Genomic DNA, 22,183 nt, shown 5'->3' on the forward strand with positions numbered 1-22,183 from the left:
CTCTATTTATCCTCAGCACTTTGAATTCCTTTGCCAAGACAATGAGCAGAAATAATTATGGGCAGACTCAACAAACTTCAGATGTTTTTGATGTGCAGAACCAAACTGTGCTAACAGGTCAAGAATGCCAAGGCTAGAGTGTTTAACAGACATGAAGATGGGTTTATTTTTATTTATATATATATATATATATATATATATATATATATATATATATATAGGGGACGCGGTGGCGCTGCGGGTTAAACCGCTGAGCTGTCGATCGGAAGGTCGGCGGTTCGAAACCGCGCGGCGGGGTGAGCTCCCGTTGTTAATCCCAGCTCCTGCACACCAAGCAGTTCGAAAACATGCAAATGTGAGTAGATTAATTGGTACCGCTTCGGCGGGAAGGTAACGGCGTTCCGTGAGTCATGCTGGCCACATGACCCGGAAGTGTCTATGACAACACCGGCTCCAAGGCTTAGAAACGGAGATGAGCACCGCCCCCTAGAGTCGGACTCGACTGGACTTTACGTCAAGGGAAACCTTTACCTTTACCTTATATATATATATATATATATATATATATATATATATATATATATATATATATATTTATTGAAAGTTTTAACAGCAGTAATAAGAACTAATATAAACTAAAATAGAACAGAGAAAATGAAGAGAAAAGAGAGAAATAATAGAAAAAGCTAAAAGTGCAATAAGAGAAAAAAAGATAGAAGAAAGTAGGAAAAAAGAAAGATATGAAGAAATATATAAAGTAGCTTCTGACATTCTTCACAGCAGTTATAAGTACAATTATATTTTAGCCTGTCTCTCTAAAGTTACAACATAACACTCTTCTTTCTATAATCCATCCTGTCTAATCATCAAAACCATAAATCACAAGTTCATTTTTTTCATTTTTATGCAAAAAGACGATAAGGGGTTTCCAGTCACCAATAAATTATTGTCATTTCTCTAATCAAAGAAGTCAGTTTGTCCATCTCAGCATTTTCCGTCAATTTCACCAACCATTCCTCCATGGTGGGTAATGCCGAATCTTTCCATCTTTGTGCGTATAGTATTCTCATTGCAGCAATCATATATTGAAATAATCTTCCATAGCCTTTTTCTAATCGTTTAGCCATCAATCCTAAAAGGAAAAGTTCTGGCTTCCACTGAATATTAATCTTTAAAATCCTCTCTATCAATGTATGTATTTGAATCCAAATTTTTTTAGCTTTTTTACATGTCCACCAAGCATGATAAAATGTCCCTTTATATTGTTCACATTTTCAACATACATTTGAAATGCCTTTATACATTCTAGGTAATTTCTCTGGCATCACGTACCAATGATACATCATTTTATAAAAATTCTCTTTAAGATCATAACAGAATATAAATTTCAACCCTTTTAACCACATATTTTCCCATTGATCCATCTGTATATTATAACCGAAATTCTTAGCCTACTTTTTCATAAATTCTTTAACCTGTTCTTCCTCTGTTTCAAATTTCAACAAAAGTCTACATTTTAGCAAATGAAGATGGGTTTGTGAATGTATATGAATTATCTTGGTTTGATCCCTCATCAACTAGTCTCTTCTTTTTCAAATGATTTGTTGACTATTTTGGCCTTCTCCACATGCTCTCTTACGAGCCTTGAGATTTCTTATGCGTTTGGTTAATGCTGTTGGCCTGCTAGATGCATGGCCTTCAGTCTGCACAATCTGCACAACTGTTCTCATCACTGCCTATTCTTGCTGCATGGAACAGTCTCAGCAGTTCTGCAGAACTTACTCATGAATGTGTCTTCACTTTGAAGAAAATAACCCAAATCCTTTTCTCTTTCCCTAGCCTTAAAAAAAAAGTTGTACAGTAAAACCTCACTTTAACAGACAATTTGAGGAAAGGTGTCCATCAAATCCCTGAGGCTGAATTTATGTCATCTTCATCAATTAACTTATATAAATGATATCATTTGTAGTAAAACTTAATTTAAGCAACAAACACTTGATTTAACACACAATAGTCTGTTAAACCGCCCAGAGTCCCCCTTATGAGGGAGATGGGCAGTGATAAAAATATGATAAATAAATAAATAAATGGCAATGAAGTCTGGATTAACATTTGTTCTATCAAAGGTATGTTAAACCAAGATTTTACTGAAATTGTTTTGGTTACTGTCATTTGATTTTTATTATATTCACTGACATCTTTTACATATAACCAGGCTCACAAGACATATTTTAATATTCAATAAAATGAAAATGTAATGAAAATAGTGAGCAATTTTAACCCTCAAAAGAACAAAACCAACAACATCTGTGAAGTCAAAACTGCAGTAATAGTAATGTAACATTAAAAAAAAAAAGATTTTGAAATGGCACGTGACCAAATTCTTAAAAGCTACCAATGAATGGCCTTGGCAAGCTTCCTTTGAAGAAAGTTCCAGGATTTGCTGTTCTTAAAGCTTTTCCAATTGTTTAATTAATTGTTTTGTCCTGCTGTTTGCAAAACACTTTAATCAGACTGTTATATAAACACTTTAACCAGTCTGTATAAACGAAGTATCCTAAAGTGACTTACCAGTTTAACCCAGCTGCCTGATCTTCATACAGTACATAATGTAGGAATCCTTTATCTGACCTGATAGTATACTATACAACTCCTGATCTCCTTCCTTTTATTTCTGTATTATTTTTAATTTGTATTTTTTTAAACAGCCTTGTTGAACAGATTTTATTTTAGGAGACTTGTACATGATTAGATCTTAGCTCTGTAGTTTTAGTGATGGACCTTTAGGCTAAGACCTTAATTATATCGGAATGCACTTAAGACAAACAGATCTTACGTAATTCTGATGCCAGGCAAGTCAGTGGTAGTGGAAAAAGAAGTTGGCATGGCACACCATAAAAATCTTTCAAGGGAAAGTTAAAAACAAAAAAACAGGAAATTGATCTTGAACCATGGCCATATCAGCTGCATTGATTAAATGAGAAGGCAAGAAGAGAGGTCATCTTCTTTCTCATGGGCAACATAGATAAAATTCAAGAACAAAGCAGTTATTAGGCAATTTATATTTCTTACTGTAATTGTTTATGTTTGCATAGCACTGTGTCTATTTCTATGTGAAGTCATGTATTTCTAAGCAATTAAATATTGCTTAAAATCTGGAAGTAAAAAAAAAAAAAGGGTTAGTGCATTTTTCGCATTTCCAGTCTAATAATCTTGCAAGAGACCAGCATCCCTCTTTGGTCCCCCACATACGCCTCTCTCATCCACTGGTTTATAGTCATGATCCATCAGGAAGTCACAGAGTACAAGGATGGGCAACATGTGATCATCCAGACATAACTGAAATGCAGCTTCCATTAGCTGTATTCAGGATGGCCTGTTCTAAAGAATGTTGAAGTTCAGCAATATTTGGAGGGCCACTGAGAAAAGCAGTTCTATTCTTTGATATCTGACTACTTAGGTTCAGGCACCGTAACTATGAATAAGCCAGAGAGGGGTATAGAAAGAAAGGAATCATTCTTCCAGGAGCCTTTTGTTTTACACTCTCATTGTAACGCTCCCCATCTGCTGTCTCCCTGGCCCCTTGGATTACAGTGTGACATCAGTTGTGTGTGGGTGGAAAAGGAGAAAAGTAGTTCTGTATGGTGGCTGAAAGACTTCTAGTCTTGGTTCTTTGTTCCATGATTTGCAGCTATTGGTTTTAAATCACAGGGTAGGACTCTCTGATGGGTTACTTCATGCTTTTTGTTATGTTGGTTATGGTTGTTGAGGGAAAGGAGAAAGTATCTTTTAAAGAAAGCCGGGAAAGTCTGGGAACAGAGCAATTCATTTTATTCTCCCATTTTCTTTCTTTTGCAATTCATTTTCTTTCCCATATTCTGCTTGATTTTTCAGATGTGAGTCAAACTTCCATCACAGGGGAACAGTGTCAGCTCTTAGGTACAGTATTGCAGAGGACTTTTGTGTGTGTGTGTGTTTATGGTAAATGTATGTTATCCTGTTATTAACAGATCAGCTTATGTGTGGGTATGAGAGCACACATCCCTGTTGTCTGCAGCTGTATGAGTGGGCAGAGGGAAGCTTAGTGTGTGTGTGGGTAGGAGTGTATATGTGTTTTTGTGTCTGAGAGAAAGATATCTAATAAAATTAGGCGTGCAGTCATCACCAACAGAAGTCATAAATTTTCCGTAATGAGATGCTGCTCTTTAGTAGATGTGTTTATAAATGTCTGTTTTCCTGGTTGACTATATTCTCTGAAGGAGCAGTGCAACCTCTTAGCTGCGTGGATTAAATTCGCATGAAAAGAGAATGGTCATAGTGATATAAGTAGTATATTTTATCTAAAGACAACAAGATGATGAATTCCTTTTCTGGATTATCTTCACTTCTGCTTTAGCCTGTGTGAAAATACAGAAATGCTTCTTCCTGATTTATTTTTGTAACTTTTGGATTCAACTTGACTTCATTTCAGCACAAAGTAGCTTTATCTCTCCCTATTTATTTATTCAATTTACAAGGCCCCATCAAGCATACAGTTAAGTATAAAACCATCATTAAAAACAATACAGAGTCAATATAGTGTTCAAGGTAGGCACCACTGAGAATGCCATTCTTTCTGCAAGGAAGAACTTAGACCAGTGGAAAAATATTCAGCTGTTCTATAGGTTATCACAGGTAATGTGAACTCAATTTTGCTTTTTTATATCAGGATGGGTGTCAGAGATCTGGGGTTGTTGAAACGGGATCAACATGCTTTTGAAAGATCAAGGACTCTTACATCTTCAGTCTGGGAAAACTGACTGGGTAAACAGTAGCAGATGGTTATCTCTGTCAAAGTGAGTGTTTGTAGGGTTCCTTAGATACAGAATCAGCAAAACTATATCACCAAAATAGCCTGGAACTGTTTGTTCCAGTACACTGGGGTTGTTACTTTAGGATAACAATTCAAAGAAAGCTCATTCCTACTGCATTTAGTTGTTGTTTATTCGTTTAGTTGCTTCCGACTCTCTGTGACTTCATGGACCAGCCCACGCCAGAGCTTCCTGTCAGTACTGCATTTAGTAGGTTCTGCATATTCTGGTAGCATCTGGAACATTGAATTCTATACCTCCCTAAAATAAGTTCAGCTCATCTGTTTTCCCTTTCCTGTATATAGCTGGCCAATTGCACCTATACGAGCAGAATAGAGAAACCATCATCATCTTAGCTTTATTATTCCCTTTGTTCTGAAGGCTGAGAGAAACAGGGTGGGATGTCAAATCCAGCTCAGGCAGATACCCAAATTCCATGTCTCAAACCTATGGAGGAGGTCCCAGCAATAAATGCTGCTGAGGACCAAGTGTGTGTCTATAATTTGTAATTTGCTTCTGTTAGAAGACCACCAGCCATAACCAGTATCTTCTTGCTGATCTGTCTGTTCTGAGGCAGAGATATGAATGAGGAGAGATTTTTCTCTCAAATGGTGTGTATAATGTGTGTTGATGTATACATGGAGTCGAGAAACTGACATAAGCTAATGTTTGGGAAGTGGGTAGAAGGTTTCAACCTTCTGTTTGGATGAGCTAAAGACACTTATTAGTTTAGCATATAAGAAGAGGCTGGGACTTTTGGAATTTCCTCTTGAAAAAGGCAGCAATCTGATTGTTTTGGAATATACTCCACCAATAAGTAATTTTAGAGTGTCTTCACTTAAAATGCTTTATTTCCCAAGATAGTTGTTCTGTTTTTCTAGCCTTCATGGCTGTGGATAAAAGTCTATAAAAATATAGAAAGTATGGTAAAATTGTAAAAAGGTCTATAAATAGATTTTTAAAGAAACAGCACTTTCTTAGAACTGTCTACTGATCTGACTTTTAAGAACCTCTCCCTCCCTCAAGGTTGATGTTAGATTTTCACCCAAGAGGAATTTTAATCATTAAGACTTTTACAGGAGAATTTTGGCACATTCTGCATCCTTGAAAACTAAATATGAACCACTTTCAGGGGCCTACCACATTAATTAATAAACCAGCTATAGCTATGAAGCCTGTTACCAGTTTCTTGGTGATGAATTTAAAATTAAAGAATGATGTCACAGAACCCTGCAGATAAGGTTTTAGAACATGGCTGCCTCTCTTTCAGTCCATTCTTCCAGAAGCTCCAGAAAAGAAGAGCTGGGTGATGTTAGGGAGTCCTCGAAAAAAAAAAACAAGTGTGCATTGGACAGCAACATTGGCTAGACAGATTCCTGGCATTATGTAATGGGACACCTGCATACTCAACTCTGAAATGTGGTGGGTTAGCTCCTCTGGCTCTTTCAAGTGGTGGTCCCTAAGCCTCACAATCCTTACAGCCTTGTGGGGTGAAGGGGTCTATCTGTCATTGCCACCACCCCATTTACAGAGAAATTTCCTCTCTGTTCCTTTATTCCAAAGGAGACAAGTGTTCTTGCTCTTCTGTAGCTAACCAAGTAGCTAGGATGTACTGTAAGCTAAATTCCTTGTTAGAATGAGATTACTGATTTCAGAAAAAAAATACAAATTATTTATAATGGAGATTAATATTAGGGGAACTGTTTACCGTTAAAAGGACAATGGGGAAGGAAAGGAGGAAATTCAGATTCTTGTTAGCAGCAAGCCTTACACATGAATGCATAGATACAGATAGAATAAAATAGTAGCAAGAACTCAGAATAATCTATAATATAGATGAACAGAAAATTCTAATGGCATCCAGCTCCACATCTTCTCCTAGATAAGTAATTTCTTCTGATTCTTGAGTCCTCATTCCGGGATTGAGGCAGTTGATTCTTACTGGGCAGGAGCCACCTGAATTTAAATTCCAAAAGCCCCCTTCTTCTGTGATGGAAGATAAAGGCAAAATAGACCAGGTTCCCTTTCCTTTTAAAAGCTCACCTGAGAAAGGGGGAAAGTCTTCTTGCTCCTGATTGGTTGTTCAGAATTTGAATTTCCCAGACTTTGATGTTCTCTTCTTTTTGTCTAGATTGGCAAATTTAGTTTATGCTTTCTCCCCCTTATTTCTTCTTTCTGAATGCTCCCTGCCTGTTCTTTATGACAGTTCTCTTCCCTAGAAATAATAGAAATTGGCTCCTAGGAGATAATTATTTTTAACAGCTGAACAGGCAAGTGGCTACTGGTCCTCCAGCAAAGATTTATCCTTGTTGTTCCTATACAGATAGAACTCCAGTGTCCAGAGCTGGAGAAACATTAGTTTTTTGCCAGATTGGCAAAAAATTGTGGGCTATTCTTTCCTTTCCCTTGAGCCATACTTTCTCTTCCCTGCTGCAGATCCTGGACACAAGAAGGATCAGCATACCTTTCTCAACAATATCAACTATGAAGATGGTGATGAATTCTTTGACAAGAATTTGGCACTCTTTGAGGTGGGATCACTACTCATTGCTTTTGGGTCACCTTTTTTTCCCACTCCCACCTCATACTTTCCATATCAGTCTATGTCTGTATTCCTTCCTCCTTGTTCCCTTTAGTATTATTTATGGGAAAGACCTTTCCAATTCATTCAAGTTTCTGTGCTCTTCCAAGTCCATAGAAAAAGTGCAGCGACTCTGAATTGTACATGTTGAAAATCTTCCACCTGTCTTTTTTGAAAGGATGCTTCTGGTAATTACAAAAACAGATTTGATAGGGAGGCCAATCAAGTTGGCTGAGAGTTCTGAAAGCCTGAGGGAGATGTAATGAAGATGCACAACAAGAAACATATATGTGAATATATAAGCCTGTGGACTAACTAGCCTGTTTATAGCCTACTCTTGTTTCTTTTAGCTTCCTTTCCTCATCACCACTTTCAGTACTCCATTGATTTCTTTTTTTCATCCATCTTAAAGGGACTTTTCATTGAAATAGGTTCTCATGTCTACTGTCCTCTGCCCTACTTGGTAGGAGGAGATGGATACCCGACCCAAAGTGTCTTCCCTGCTCAATCGAATGGCCAACTACACCAACTTGATGCAGGGAGCCCGTGAACACGAGGAGGCAGAGAATGTCCCTCCAGGCAAGAAAAAAATCACCAAGGTGAGGAATGGCACCAAGAAGGTTTATGGGAGGCATCTTGACATGAGGGAAAAAATGTGTTTAAGACCAGGATTGATAGAACTGATACTTTCCCTCATGTTTATAGCAGAACTAGAAAAGTCTACTGTCCTGAACATTTGATTTCCCTAAAACATGCTCTGGGCTTCTTCCAAAAGTACTAAAATATTTTTTTTGTTTGGCCTGGAAGAGATACTGTATATATATTTCAGAATTGTTGACTTTTACATGTACTTTTTGAGAATTAAATGAAATAGAATTAGATTAACAATTTGCCAGAGATACAACATTTTTGTTTTATTTTGCTCTATATACCTCACACATATGGGCTTTATGTGCCTTCCCAGACTTTTTGAGAACTGCAGCTTCCTCAGAAGCTGCACTTCGGTAGGTCTTTATTTCCTCGAAACCTTTATTACCTTGAAATCGATAATGCCCAGTGGACTCACTGATATTCACCTAAATTCTTTTTGACCACCACTGAGTCAGCTAGGAAAACACTGTCACCTATCTTGAGCTTAGAGAATAGACTGTCCTGGATATTGCAATTAATGAATCTTGAGAAGCAGGCAGGATCAAGGAAACAGAGCTGTGGAACAGAAAAGTGACAAGGTTTCATTGTATAGAGACATTGGTAGAGCAAAGTTGGGAAGCTTGGTCTTAACACTCTGCCTGTCCTTTCTCTCTTCTCCTAGACTCCACAGATGGGCACATTCATGGGAGTCTACCTACCCTGTCTGCAGAATATCTTTGGAGTGATTCTTTTCTTGCGTCTTACTTGGGTTGTCGGTACAGCTGGTGTGCTGCAAGCCTTTACCATTGTCCTTATTTGCTGCTGTTGTGTAAGTTACGCTCTCTTATCAATCTTGTATTATACTGTGTTACAACAGTCTTTGATATGGAGGAAGACTGAGGGAGGAGGAAGCTTCTGTTCTTAGGGAAGGAGAAATTACACGCACCAACTTTAGCACCCCATGGCTGAGATGCCAGTACAAAAATGATGCTCTTTGTGGACATAATCAGTTGTCGTGTTGAGATCAGTGGTGATCTTTTATTTCCACATCTGTTCTTCCCTGTCTTTGGTTAACCTCTTGCTGCATTTTTGGAAATGTCTGTCTTCCCACCTGACTAACACGGTTTTGTTCAACTTTATGAAGGAAAGGATGCTTCCGCCATGGCATTTTATCTTCACTACCCATAATATTAGTAGTAAGAAAAACTAAAGGAGAATGTGCACAATTTTGATTCGCATGTAGGTAAAACTAAATGGAAAAACAAATCAAGGGTTGTCAAAATAAGATCCAAAAGTTATAAGATCTGTCAGTGATTCTTAACACATTACAAGCTAAGAGTAGGTATTTACGCCTGCCTGTATTTGTCTCCTAAATATTCCCGCTGTCTATTTCTTGTCTCCTCCTCAGACATTGCTAACAGCCATCTCCATGAGTGCCATTGCCACCAATGGAGTTGTGCCTGGTAAGTACTAGCATTTTAAAAATCACTTCCCCCACATGTACCAGCCTTCAGATGCTACTCATTTTCAGATATCCTCCTGAGTGCTTCACTCTCAAAAGTCTGGTGAGCTGATACGGAGAAATGTCCGTTTTAGTGGTAGCACTCAAAGTACGGAATGCTTTCTCCAGCTATGGTTATTTGTTTTTCATGTGCTGATTTTGTTTTGCTGTTTTTGAAATTTGAGCTTGTTTTTGAAAGCCACTTGGAGGTCTTGATGAAAAATGAGGGTTAGAATGAGTAAAAAGCAGGGATAATAAGATTTCCCCTCTGCATATTCTCTCTGTTGGCAATGAGCTTCTTTGTCACCCTTCTGCAGCTGGGGGTTCCTACTTCATGATTTCACGAGCCCTGGGACCTGAGTTTGGAGGAGCTGTAGGACTCTGCTTCTATCTTGGCACTACCTTTGCTGCTTCAATGTACATCTTGGGGGCTATTGAAATCTTCCTGGTAGGTATTCAGTACCCCATGGGAATACCCATAAGATACAAGAAGGTGTTATAGTTGGGAAGTGTAAGTCCTGCCACTCAGCTATAGCTCCTCTGAGAAGCAGGAGACTGCTGATCAGAGCGTCGCTTCCTACCATCATGCCAACTCCACATCTTTTTTATTTTCACTCCTCTGACTAGGCTGAAGGTAATGTGTGACTCATTCTTGCCTCCTCTCAGATGTACATTGCCCCCAAGGCAGCCATCTTCCACAGCGATGATCCCCTGAAGGAGCCGGCAGCCATGTTGAACAACATGCGGGTTTATGGCTCTGCCTTCCTGGTGCTTATGGTGCTGGTGGTGTTTGTGGGAGTGCGTTATGTGAACAAGTTTGCCTCTCTTTTCCTCGCCTGCGTCATCGTCTCCATTCTGGCTATTTACGCTGGTGTCATCAAGTCCTCCTTTGCACCTCCTGATTTTCCGTAGGTTACTAGCATATTCAGAGATGGCTAACCAAACTCCCTTTTAAGTCTGTTGCAAGATGATGGCTCCCCAACCATCCTGCCCCTGAAGGTGTTGGGAAATATAGAATGGCCTGTTGAAGGGCTGAGAATTTCCTTCCCAATCCAAGAATATATCGTTTGTGTGTACACACAACTACAGCTCACCATTCCCATCGGTAGTAGTGTGTAACAATTTTCAAACTGGTTTGTGTACCTTGTCATCTTTTAAAATCTAATCAATGTGCTCATCTTTACTTCTCTCCCTGTTCAGTGTGTGCATGCTGGGGAATCGTTCCCTCTCCCAGCACCATATTAAGACATGTGCCAAGACCGAGGAGCATGGTAACCTCACCGTACCCACATTCCTGTGGGGACGCTTTTGCAACCATAGCAAGCTCCTCAATGCCTCTTGTGATGAGTATTTTCAACACAACAATGTCACTGTTATCCAAGGAATTCCAGGACTAGCCAGTGGTGTTATTGCTGGTGAGAAGGGGTTTTTTTTCCTTTGCCTAGCAAAAATGCTCTTATTTCTTCTGTGTTGCTCTTCAAGTTGTATCGTATTGTAGTAATGACTCTGAAGTTTCTTTGGGATACTTTTCAGTCTAATCGTTGAGAAGACAGTGGGATGGGGGACACTTTTACATTGCCTAGAGTTCCTTGAATAAAGTATGGGGTGATGATGGTGATGATGATGACGATGATGATGGTGATGATGGTGCCATAATTGCAGAGAATCTTTGGGGCAACTACCTGACGAAAGGTGAAATACTTGAGAAGCCATCTTTGCACTCCGTTGATGTGGGAGGAGCTCTGAATCAGCAATATGTGCTGGCTGATATCACCACTTCCTTTACCCTTCTTGTGGGCATATTTTTCCCTTCTGTCACTGGTAAGTGCCTATGTTGCTGCTGAGCTGTCTGTTCAATGTGACTTCAGAACCAAACCACATCAGAGGGGTAGATTAGTTAGCTTGAAGCTTGGAGTCCTAAATTGGACTCCTGAAGATTTCAACTGCAGTTTCTCAACTTTGGTAAAAGGAGCTTGATTCTGGGCAGACTAAAAGCCAGTAGAAGAGTGGAATTCAGATTTATTGTTGCTTTTCCCCAAGTGACCCAACTCCATTTGCTCAATTAACATTTAATATCATCAGAGCCATGGTTCTTTTGCCAAAATTTTTCTATAAAATACCAGCCAGCTGTAAAATACCAAAATTCCTTATTATTACTTGATTCAGTCACATACATTGATTTTCCAGAAATGTATTGACTCATTAATTAAATGGTGTTGTCTTCATAGGAATCATGGCTGGATCAAATCGTTCAGGGGACCTAAAGGATGCCCAGAAATCTATTCCCATCGGTACCATCCTGGCTATTCTCACCACCTCCTTTGTGTGTATCCTTTGTGGCAGCTGGCAGCACTTCCAGACAACCTGCCTTCTTTATCCCAGCCCTTCTAAAATCTTTTTAAAATGAAACCAAGATTGATATGGACTAATTTGCATACTTTTAGATGCATTTTGACATAAGCATGGTCATGTTTATATATTTGTGAATCTGGAGCTTGTAGAGAACTAGCAACCAATTGCACTTGCTCTTTTGGGCTAATATCTGTGTAAAGAGAACTGTCAGACCATCACCTCCCTCTTGAGCAACCTTCCTCATTCTTGACCAAAGAGAATACATTGCTCATGTTCTGGCATTTGAGCTCCTTTATCTAATCATGCCAGTACTGTATGCCATTTTAACAAATCCCAGGTGTTTGGAGGGCACATTGAACCCAGAATTCTCTCCATTGAGAGGATTAGCCATTCCTGTAAGCACAAGGCAATATAATTTCATTGCCTTGAAATTATATTTCCTCATCCACAGATACAAAGCTACTGACAAGGGAATATATCAGAGCTGTTTACAGTTTCAGCCCACTGGTACATCTTGCACAAGTACCAGGACCCTGCCTTTGTTTGGAAGATTCCTGGCTGTAACATGTTAGGATTAATAAGCAAGGGAAGGAGATGTGGTTTGAAGGAGCACAGCTTATGCATCTGAGAGAAGACCAGCTGTTCTTTTTCACTACATAGTTCTTTGCACAAAATTACCTTTGACTCTTTGCTGCATCAGATCTTAGCAATGTGGTGCTGTTTGGGGCTTGTGTAGAAGGTGTTGTACTCAGGGACAAGTAAGTAATACTACCTTGGCTTTCTCTACAGTTTTCAATAGTAGAAACTGCTTGTATATTTTTCTGGATGTCGGTTTCAGATTGTGTTGGCTATAAAGTTCCTTTGTGGTCAGCATCTGGAATGTTTGATACAGCCTTCTTTTTTAAGCTGGATATTTGTGGTTAGAGCCAGTTTGGTGTAGTAGTGAAGGCATCAGGCTAGAAACCAGGAGACTGTCCTGCCTTAGGAGACCGTCCTGCCTTAGGCATGAAGCCAGCTGGGTGACTTTGGGCCAGTCACTCTCTCTCAGTCCTAGGAAGCAGGCAGTGACAAACCACTTCTGAAAAACTTTGCCAGGGAAACTCCAGGAACTAGTCCAGGCAGTCACCAGGAGTCAGCACTGACTTGAAAGCACACACACACACACATTGTGGTCACCATTCTCCTTTGCTTCTGTTCTGTGGCTGGGATCTAGAATTAGAATGCAATTATACTGTATATCTAGTTTGCTGAGAATAAGTCCCTTTGAAGTTGCTTTAAATACTAACTGTTAAATAGTAACAGTGCAAAAAGGTGATCAACCTTCCATCCTCCTCAGGATGATCACTGTGTGACAGAAGTTACTAGACTAGATGGGCTTTTGGGCCTGATCCAGCAGGGCTCTTCTTACATATAGGAGTGCACACTATGAGTTGTATTATTTCCATTGAAATTGGAGGGATCTTTACAATTAATTTGTGTGGATCGTATGTATGTATGTATGTATGTATTTTCAATTTCTTCCTCCAGTTTGTATCAGATGGATCCCTGCACTTCTCACAATTAACCCTTAAGCACTCAACTTACAATGTTCATTCTTTGTGCCTCTCCAATAGATTTGGTGACACAGTGAAGGGGAACCTGGTGGTGGGTACACTCTCCTGGCCATCCCCTTGGGTCATTGTCATTGGTTCATTCTTCTCCACATGTGGAGCTGGGCTGCAGAGCCTCACAGGTGCACCCCGACTACTGCAGGCCATAGCAAAGGACAACATTATACCCTTCCTGCGGGTAAGTGGGCCACTCAGCGAAAGTGTATTTTGTTTCAAATACGAAGTTTCTAAGGGTTAAATTATATTCTCTCTGCTCCTCTGACACACACATTCGTTTTAGGTTTTTGGCCATGGTAAACCTAATGGGGAGCCCACCTGGGCTTTGCTTCTGACAGCAGGCATTGCAGAACTTGGGATCCTTATTGCATCATTGGACATGGTAGCCCCTATTCTCTCCATGTAAGTGCCATATTTCTCATGGGTTGGGGTCCCAAGGAAACACACATTGCTGACACCACTAGCTGCTTTTCTAGGTTCTTCCTGATGTGTTACCTCTTTGTCAACCTAGCCTGCGCCTTACAAACTCTACTACGCACCCCTAATTGGAGACCACGCTTCCGGTACTACCATTGGTAAGAACATTCTACTACCTAATTGTTGAATGGAGGGTGGGGAGCATAAGTGGATACAAACATCAGAAGATGAAGAGGGTAGGGGAATTTAGATTCCTAACTCCCATACCTAGTTGTGCAAAAGAAATTTGGTCTACAGATTATATATAAGAGGGCAACTAGGGTCAGTTAAGATCAGAGTCGCTAACAAGTTCTCTTTGGTTGAATTCTAGCTCCCATGGTCTTTAGGAAACTATGTGTGCCCTTCTCCTCCCAATTTCTCTTCCTGTAGGATACTCTCCTTCATGGGCATGAGCATTTGTGTGGCGCTCATGTTCATCTCCTCCTGGTATTATGCAATTATTGCGATGGTGATAGCTGGAATGATCTACAAATATATTGAGTATCATGGGTGAGTGTTCCTTAACCATTCTGGATGCATTCTTGTGGCCTCTGCTCAGTGAGGATTTCTTGTAGTAAGATTTACTCCCTCCTTCCCTAATCCTGATCCTAGCCCTACCCTACCCTAATTATATCCACCTGGGTTCTGCAAGACCACCTGAATACATTTCTGCTCTATCTGCAATGATTCTGGAAAGAATAGGCTTAGAATGACATACTTGTTTGGCTGAACTGTGCTTTCCCTTGCAGGGCTGAGAAGGAGTGGGGAGATGGCATCCGTGGCTTGTCCCTAAGTGCAGCCCGTTTTGCTTTGCTGCGCCTTGAGGAGGGGCCACCCCACACCAAAAATTGGAGGTAGGGAAACCTCTGACTGCTTTTGGACCCTTGTTGCCTCACCACGTGGCAATGCTGCATAGAAAACGCAGGGCACTTACACATGTGGATTTACATGTATTATCTGCTGCAGTATAAACCCTTACGTCTGTGTGCCTTTGGGAAAAAGTCTAAATTCGTCTACTCCTTTAACACTTATGTGTGCATTTTGGGCTTCCTTTCTCCCTAGGCCACAACTGCTGGTGTTGCTAAAGTTGGATGAGGATCTGCATGTGAAGCATCCACATCTGCTCACCTTTGCTTCTCAGCTGAAAGCTGGCAAAGGCCTCACTATTGTAGGCTCCGTCATGGTGGGAAACTTCCTGGAGAGTTACAGTGAAGCACTGGCTGCTGAACAGGTGAAATTTCATGGAAGTGCATTTCAACTGAGTGGGTGCCACTGATTAAATAGCAGCTTAACCCTGGGTTTAGAAGTACTTCCTCCTGAACCTACAAAAGGGCAGCTATAGTTAGTTCAGTATACAGCAAAGTTTTCTGATAATTAGGGACAAGAAAGGTAGGAGAACACCTGATATTTCATCCTCGGTGATGTGTCTTCTTTGGTTGACACGTGCTTTCCAAAAGTTCAGGAATTAAGGTCTCCTTCTCATCCTGGCTACCTAAAATCTTTTAACTGGAAATAGTGAGGATTGACTCCTTTGCATACAAAGCAGATGCTTCCTTCACACTGAGTTATGAATCGTTCCTTTATTAGAACTTGATGTGCACAATCCTTCAACTAATTTTGGGGAACAGATCAAACAGAACAAACCAAACCCTAATTTAACTAAAGTAGAATTAAATTTTATACTAAAAGTTGTATGTAAGGGAAGGGACCTAGCCCCTGCTCTGCTGCTACTCTCTTTCCTTAGTATGGTTTTCTGGTTTCAAAACTGGTTGGGAAAAATAGCTTAGAGCAGTTGGTAGGGAAGGCAGCCCCCCGTTGTGCTTTGGTTAAGCAGGGTTTTCCTAGCTTGCCAGAGTAACCTGAAATGGGATTCAGATACTTGTTTTGGCATGATGGATAAACCAGAAATTGTGTTTTGTCAACCTGAGTTTTAGGTGTTGGATGATGCCATCATAAGCTCAACATGCATTTCTCTGGTTCCACCTGAAGCAGGTTCTTTTGTCTTGTGGTTGTGCCTGGCCAAACCCAAATAGGAAAATAGAGGATGATTGCTTGTGTCAGGACGAGCAATCTATGAGAAATATTGATTCATTTTTTACTGTAGTACTTAGTAACATCCACAAAGAGCATCTAATAGTTGGTATCATAGATTTTTGCTCTTCTTCAGAATGAAATTATTCAGATATCCCATTTCCAGAAATGAGCCTCAGTTCCCTTACAAGATCCTGCTGCAGCCTTTCTAATGAATTGTCCAATCCACACACTATGTTCAAGCCTGAAGGACCAGTCTTTAGATGTAAACCCTCATAAGTCTACACTATAGTAAAGCTTTCTCTGTCTGGGATGCTGAGTAGCTTTTTGCAGTATCACTTTTGAGCAACTTTACATTAATGTTGTTTCAGACCATCAAACATCTGATGGAGGCAGAACGTGTGAAAGGCTTCTGCCAGATTGTGGTTGCTGCCAAGGTGCGAGAGGGCATCTCCCATCTCATTCAGTCCTGTGGACTGGGTGGTATGAAACACAACACTGTGGTGATGGGCTGGCCAAATGCCTGGCGTCAGAGTGAAGATGCCCGTGCTTGGAAGACTTTTATTGGTATGGTTTCCCTATGGGGATATATTTGGGGCAAGAGGTCATGAGAGTCAACAGAACCATATTGCATGAGTTCCTTTTCCTATTCTCCAGGCACTGTCCGTGTGACTACAGCTGCCCGCCTGGCCTTGCTCGTGGCAAAGAACGTGGCTTTTTTCCCTAGCAATGCAGAACCTTTTCCCGAGGGGAACATTGATGTCTGGTGGATTGTGCATGATGGAGGGATGCTGATGCTACTCCCTTTCCTTCTCAAGCAGCACAAGGTGGTGATGGATGGGCATTACTGAGATATCAAGCAGAAATTAAGATGGTAGATGGAATTACTGAGTCCCCCTCTTTTTGCTTCAAAGGTGTGGCGCAAATGCAAAATCCGCATCTTTACAGTAGCCCAGCTGGAGGACAATAGCATACAGATGAAGAAGGATCTGGCAACCTTCCTATATCACCTCCGTATTGAGGCAGAGGTGGAAGTGGTTGAAATGGTGAGTGACACAATACTATTTTGTTGTTGTTTATTCGCTTAGTTGCTTCCGACTCTTCGTGACTTCATGGACCAGCCCACGCCAGAGCTTCCTGTCGGTCGTCAACACCCCCAGCTCCCCCAGGGATGAGTCCGTCACCTCTAGAATATAATCCATCCACCTTGCCTTTGGTCGGCCCCTCTTCCTTTTGCCTTCCACTCTTCCTAGCGTCAGCATCTTCTCCAGGGTGTCCTGTCTTCTCATTACGTGGCCAAAGTCTTTCAGTTTTGCCTTGAATGTCATTCCCTCAAGTGAGCAGTCTGGCTTTATTTCCTGGAGTATGGACTGGTTTGATCTTCTTGCAGTCCAAGGCACTCTCAGAGGTTTCCTCCAACATCACAGTTCCAAAGCATCTATCTTCCTTCTCTCAGCCTTCGTTATGGTCCAGCTCTCGCAGCCATATGTTACTATGGGGAACACCATTGCTTTAACTATGCGGACCTTTGTTGTCAGTGTGATGTCTCTGCTCTTAACTATTTTATCAAGATTTGTCATTGCTCTTCTCCCAAGGATTAAGCGTCTTCTGATTTCCTGACTGCAGTCAGCATCTGCAGTAATCTTCGCACCTAGAAATACAAAGTCTTTCACTGCTTCTACATTTTCTCCCTCTATTTGCCAGTTATCAATCAAGCTGGTTGCCATAATCTTGGTTTTTCTGAGGTTTAGCTGCAAGCCAGCTTTTGCACTTTCTTCTTTCACCTTCATCATAAGGCTCCTCAGTTCCTCTTCGCTTTCAGCCATCAAAGTGGTATCATCTGCATATCTGAGATTGTTAATGTTTCCTCCAGCGATTTTAACTCCAGCCTGGGATTCCTCAAGCCCAGCATGTCGCATGATGTGTTCTGCGTACAAGTTGAATAGGTAGGGTGAGAGTATACAGCCCTGCCGTACTCCTTTCCCAATCTTAAACCAGTCCGTTGTTCCGTGGTCTGTTCTTGCTGTTGCTACTTGGTCGTTATACAGATTCTTCAGGAAGCAGACAAGATGACTTGGTATCCCCATACCACTAAGAACTTGCCACCATTTGTTATGGTCCACACAGTCAAAGGCTTTAGAATAGTCAATAAAACAGAAATAGATGTTTTTCTGAAACTCCCTGGCTTTTTCCATTATCCAGCGGATATTGGCAATTTGGTCCCTAGTTCCTCTGCCTTTTCTAAACCCAGCTTGTACATCTGGCAATTCTCGCTCCATGAATTGCTGAAGTCTACCTTGCAGGATCTTGAGCATTACCTTACTGGCATGTGAAATAAGTGCCACTGTTCGATAGTTTGAACATTCTTTTGTGTTTCCCCTTTTTGGTATGGGGATATAAGCTTATTTTTTCCAATCTGATGGCCATTCTTGTGTTTTCCAAATTTGCTGGCATATAGCATGCATTACCTTGACAGCATCATCTTGCAAGATTTTGAACAGTTCAGCTGGGATGCCGTCATCTCCTGCTGCCTTTTTATTAGCGATGCTTCTTAAGGCCCATTCAACCTCACTCTTCAGGATGTCTGGCTCTAGCTCACTGACCACACTGTCAAAGCTATCCCCAATATTGTTATCCTTCCTATACAGGTCTTCTGTATATTCTTGCCACCTTTTCTTGATCTCTTCTTCTTCTGTTAGGTCCTTGCCATCTTTGTTTTTGATCATACCCATTTTTGCCTGGAATTTACCTCCAATGTTTCTAATTTTCTGGAAGAGGTCTCTTGTCCGTCCTATTCTATTGTCTTCTTCCACTTCCACGCATTGCTTGTTTAAAAATAATTCCTTATCTCTTCTGGCTAACCTCTGGAATTTTGCATTTAATTGGGCATATCTCCCCCTATCACTGTTGCCTTTTGCTTTCCTTCTTTCTTGGGCTACTTCTAGTGTCTCAGCAGACAGCCATTTTGCCTTCTTGGTTTTCTCTTTCTTTGGGATGTATTTTGTTGCCGCCTCCTGAACAATCTTGCAAACTTCTGTCCATAGTTCTTCCGGGACCCTATCTATTAAGTCCAGTCCCTTAAATCTATTCTTCACCTCCACTGCATATTCCTTAGGAATATTAGTGAGCTCATATCTAGCTGATCTGTGGGTCTTCCCTAATCTCTTTAGTCTGATCCTAAATTGTGCAATAAGAAGTTCGTGATCGGAACTACAGTCAGCTCCAGGTCTTGTTTTTACCGACTGTATAGATGTCTGCCACCTTTGGCTGCAAAGGATGTAGTCAATCTGATTTCGGTGTTGTCCATCTGGTGAAGTCGATGTATAAAGCTGTCTCTTAGGTTGTTGGAAGAGAGTGTTTGTTCTGCAGAGTGAGTTGTCTTGGAAAAATTCTATCAGCCTATGTCCTGCTTCGTTTTGTTCTCCCAGGCCATGCTTACCTGTAATTCCAGGTGTCATCTGACTGCCCGCCTTAGCATTCCAGTCTCCTGTGATCAAAAGAACATCTCTTTTAGGCGTGTTGTCCAGCAGGTGCTGCAGATCCTCATAGAACTGCTCTACTTCAGCTTCTTCAGCACCTGTGGTTGGGGCGTATATTTGGATCACTGTGATATTAGATGGCTTGCCCTGAACTCGAATTGAGATCATTCTATCATTTTTTGGATTGTATCCAAGCACTGCTTTCGCCACTTTACTATTAATTACGAAGGGTACTCCATTTCTTCTGTGGTCCTCTTGTCCACAGTAGTAGATCTGGTGGTCATTTGATGTGAAGTGGCCCATTCCAGTCCATTTCAGTTCACTGACGCCCAAAAGGTCTATCTTTAATCTTGACATCTCACCCACATCCAATTTGCCCTGGCTCATAGATCTTACATTCCAGGTTCCAATGGTGTGTTGATCCTTAGAACATCGGATTCGCCGTTCACCACCAGCACCGTCGGCCGCTAGCCATCCTTTCGGCTTTGAGCTAGCTGCGTCATCACGTTTGGGGCTAGTTGAGCTCATCCTCTGTTCCTCCCCAGTAGCATTTTGACCATCTTCCGACATGGGGGTCTAATCTATGGTATACCGACATATCTCTGCTTGTACTGATCCATTTAGTTTTCATGGCAAGAATACTGGGGTGGGTTGCCATTACCTTCCCCAGGGATCGCATTTAGTCTGACCTCTCTGTCATGACCTTCCCGTCTTGGGTGGCCCTTCACGGTTTAGCTCATGGCATCATTGAGGTGCTCAAGCTCCAGCACCACGACAAGGTAACGATCCTTTGCTGAAGACACAATACTATGGGGAGAGGAAAAAGGGATTAGAGACATATCTAATGGAAACCATACTCATACTCATTTCTGGTTCCTTTAGCGTTTCCCACTGCCTACCCCCAAGTTGCAGACTGATTTCTTTCACCATGGGAATGAGGAACAAAAATAGAGATTTTTAAAAAATATACTGCCTTTCAAGGAGATAGTTATAGGCTGGTTACTCTTATTTTGCAGAGAATGCCTGTAGCCATGCATATTCCTAGAGAAATCCATACATGCAGATGTGCCAGTATTTGCCCTAAATGAAATCTGGGAAAGGTTTTGAGTGATGGAACCGCCCAGAGTCCCCCGTATGAGGGAGATGAGTGGTGATAAAAATATGATTGATTGATAGATAGATAGATAGATAGATAGATAGATAAATAAATAAATAAATAAATAAATGGAAGAATGCTAGATAGCAGGGCTTGGAAGGATTTCCAGTATCAGCTGTTTCTTCTTTTCTCTTGCAGCATGACAGTGACATCTCTGCCTACACATATGAACGCACTTTGATGATGGAGCAGCGCTCCCAGATGTTGCGCCAAATGCGTCTCTCTAAGACAGAACGAGAACGCGAGGTGAACTGGGCTGAAAAAAGGGGTGGGAGAAAATAGGTTAAAAGAGCAACAGAGTTGGATTTCTTTTTCACTAAAGTATCAGTGATATCGCCTGTACAGGCCCAGCTTGTGAAAGACAGGAACTCAATGTTGCGGCTGACCAGCATTGGCTCAGATGATGATGAAGAGACAGAGACTTACCAGGAGAAGGTGCACATGACCTGGACCAAGGACAAATACATGGCTTCCCGTGGACACAAACTAAAGACCCTGGAGGGTTTCCAAGACCTTCTCAATATGCGTCCGTAAGATGTCAATTCCTGGGATACTTCTGATATCATATTCATTCATTCATTCATTCATTCATTCATTCATTCATTCATTCATTCATTTACTAGCCCGACTTTATTTTTTTTTATTAATAACTCAAGGCGGGGAACAATCCTAATACTCCCTCCTCCTCCTATTTTCCCCACAACAACCCTGTGGGGTGAGCTGGGCTGAGAGAGAGGGACTGGCCCAAGGTCACCCAGCTGGCTTTATGCCTAAGGCGGGACTAGAACTCTCCTACTACGCCTGATTGGCTATTGGGCTGAGAGGGAGTGACTGGCCCAAGGTCACCCAGCCAGCTTTCATGCCTAAGTCGGGACCAGAACTCACAGCCTCCTCGTTTCTAGCCTGTCGCCTTAACCACTAGACCAAACTGGCTCTCACTAAACCCTTCCTAATATTTGCCCGCCATTCTGCTTCCAAACTCTTCTTGGAAAGTGACGCAGAACCTAGCCTGATCTTACCACTATTCTGTCTGTGTCCTAAATGCTGATTTTGTTTTCCACCATAGATCCCACTGTTTCCCATAAGTAAAGTTCTCCATCTCCAGCATATGCCAGAGTTCTTGCTAGTACCTTCAGTTTGCTTTTTTGCAACTGCCGTGTCATTCTCTGTTCTTTTGGGAAGGATCTGTGCCTGTGGGGTTTTTTTGTTTGTTTTTTCCCACCCTCTAATCCATGTGTGCCTCATTTTCTCACAAGCCAGTTTTGGGCTGCAGGTTGGCTACCCTGGCAAAGCTTGCTGTATGGATATATTTGCATAGATCCTGGGTCTTGCTAATACTTTTTTCTACCTCCAACCTAGGGATCAGTCCAATGTGCGACGTATGCACACAGCTGTTAAGCTCAATGAGGTTATTGTCAACAAGTCCCACGAGGCCAAGCTGGTGCTCCTTAACATGCCTGGGCCACCACGAAACCCTGAAGGTGACGAAAACTGTATCCTTTCCTGTTGGGCACAAGAGGGAGTGGAGGTGGTTCTGAAG

At 41.3% G+C, this 22,183-nt stretch overlaps 1 protein-coding gene across 2 annotated transcripts in view; it reads left to right on the forward strand.

Annotated features, from left to right (window-relative positions):
• The window catches only part of SLC12A6 (solute carrier family 12 member 6), a 34,584-nt gene that overhangs the window by 10,871 nt on the left and 1,530 nt on the right, over positions 1-22,183 (forward strand). The window contains exons 2-24 of one of the 2 annotated variants that reach the window (XM_063301473.1): positions 3,895-3,939; positions 7,287-7,381; positions 7,899-8,030; positions 8,744-8,890; positions 9,470-9,524; positions 9,880-10,010; positions 10,229-10,470; positions 10,763-10,977; positions 11,225-11,383; positions 11,791-11,889; positions 12,615-12,672; positions 13,528-13,702; positions 13,805-13,923; positions 13,998-14,096; positions 14,368-14,487; positions 14,727-14,831; positions 15,040-15,208; positions 16,380-16,575; positions 16,666-16,835; positions 16,923-17,054; positions 20,782-20,889; positions 20,989-21,173; positions 22,003-22,136. In XM_063301473.1, coding sequence (XP_063157543.1) covers positions 3,895-3,939; positions 7,287-7,381; positions 7,899-8,030; positions 8,744-8,890; positions 9,470-9,524; positions 9,880-10,010; positions 10,229-10,470; positions 10,763-10,977; positions 11,225-11,383; positions 11,791-11,889; positions 12,615-12,672; positions 13,528-13,702; positions 13,805-13,923; positions 13,998-14,096; positions 14,368-14,487; positions 14,727-14,831; positions 15,040-15,208; positions 16,380-16,575; positions 16,666-16,835; positions 16,923-17,054; positions 20,782-20,889; positions 20,989-21,173; positions 22,003-22,136 — 3,090 coding nt within the window. Of the gene's footprint in view, positions 1-3,894; positions 3,940-7,286; positions 7,382-7,898; positions 8,031-8,743; positions 8,891-9,469; positions 9,525-9,879; positions 10,011-10,228; positions 10,471-10,762; positions 10,978-11,224; positions 11,384-11,790; positions 11,890-12,614; positions 12,673-13,527; positions 13,703-13,804; positions 13,924-13,997; positions 14,097-14,367; positions 14,488-14,726; positions 14,832-15,039; positions 15,209-16,379; positions 16,576-16,665; positions 16,836-16,922; positions 17,080-20,304; positions 20,546-20,781; positions 20,890-20,988; positions 21,174-22,002; positions 22,137-22,183 lie in introns of those variants that run through there. The other variant, XM_063301474.1, reaches the window with a different exon arrangement.

The sequence above is a fragment of the Candoia aspera genome, chromosome 4 (assembly GCF_035149785.1).
Source record: "Candoia aspera isolate rCanAsp1 chromosome 4, rCanAsp1.hap2, whole genome shotgun sequence".
Classification (NCBI taxonomy): Eukaryota; Metazoa; Chordata; class Lepidosauria; order Squamata; family Boidae; genus Candoia; species Candoia aspera.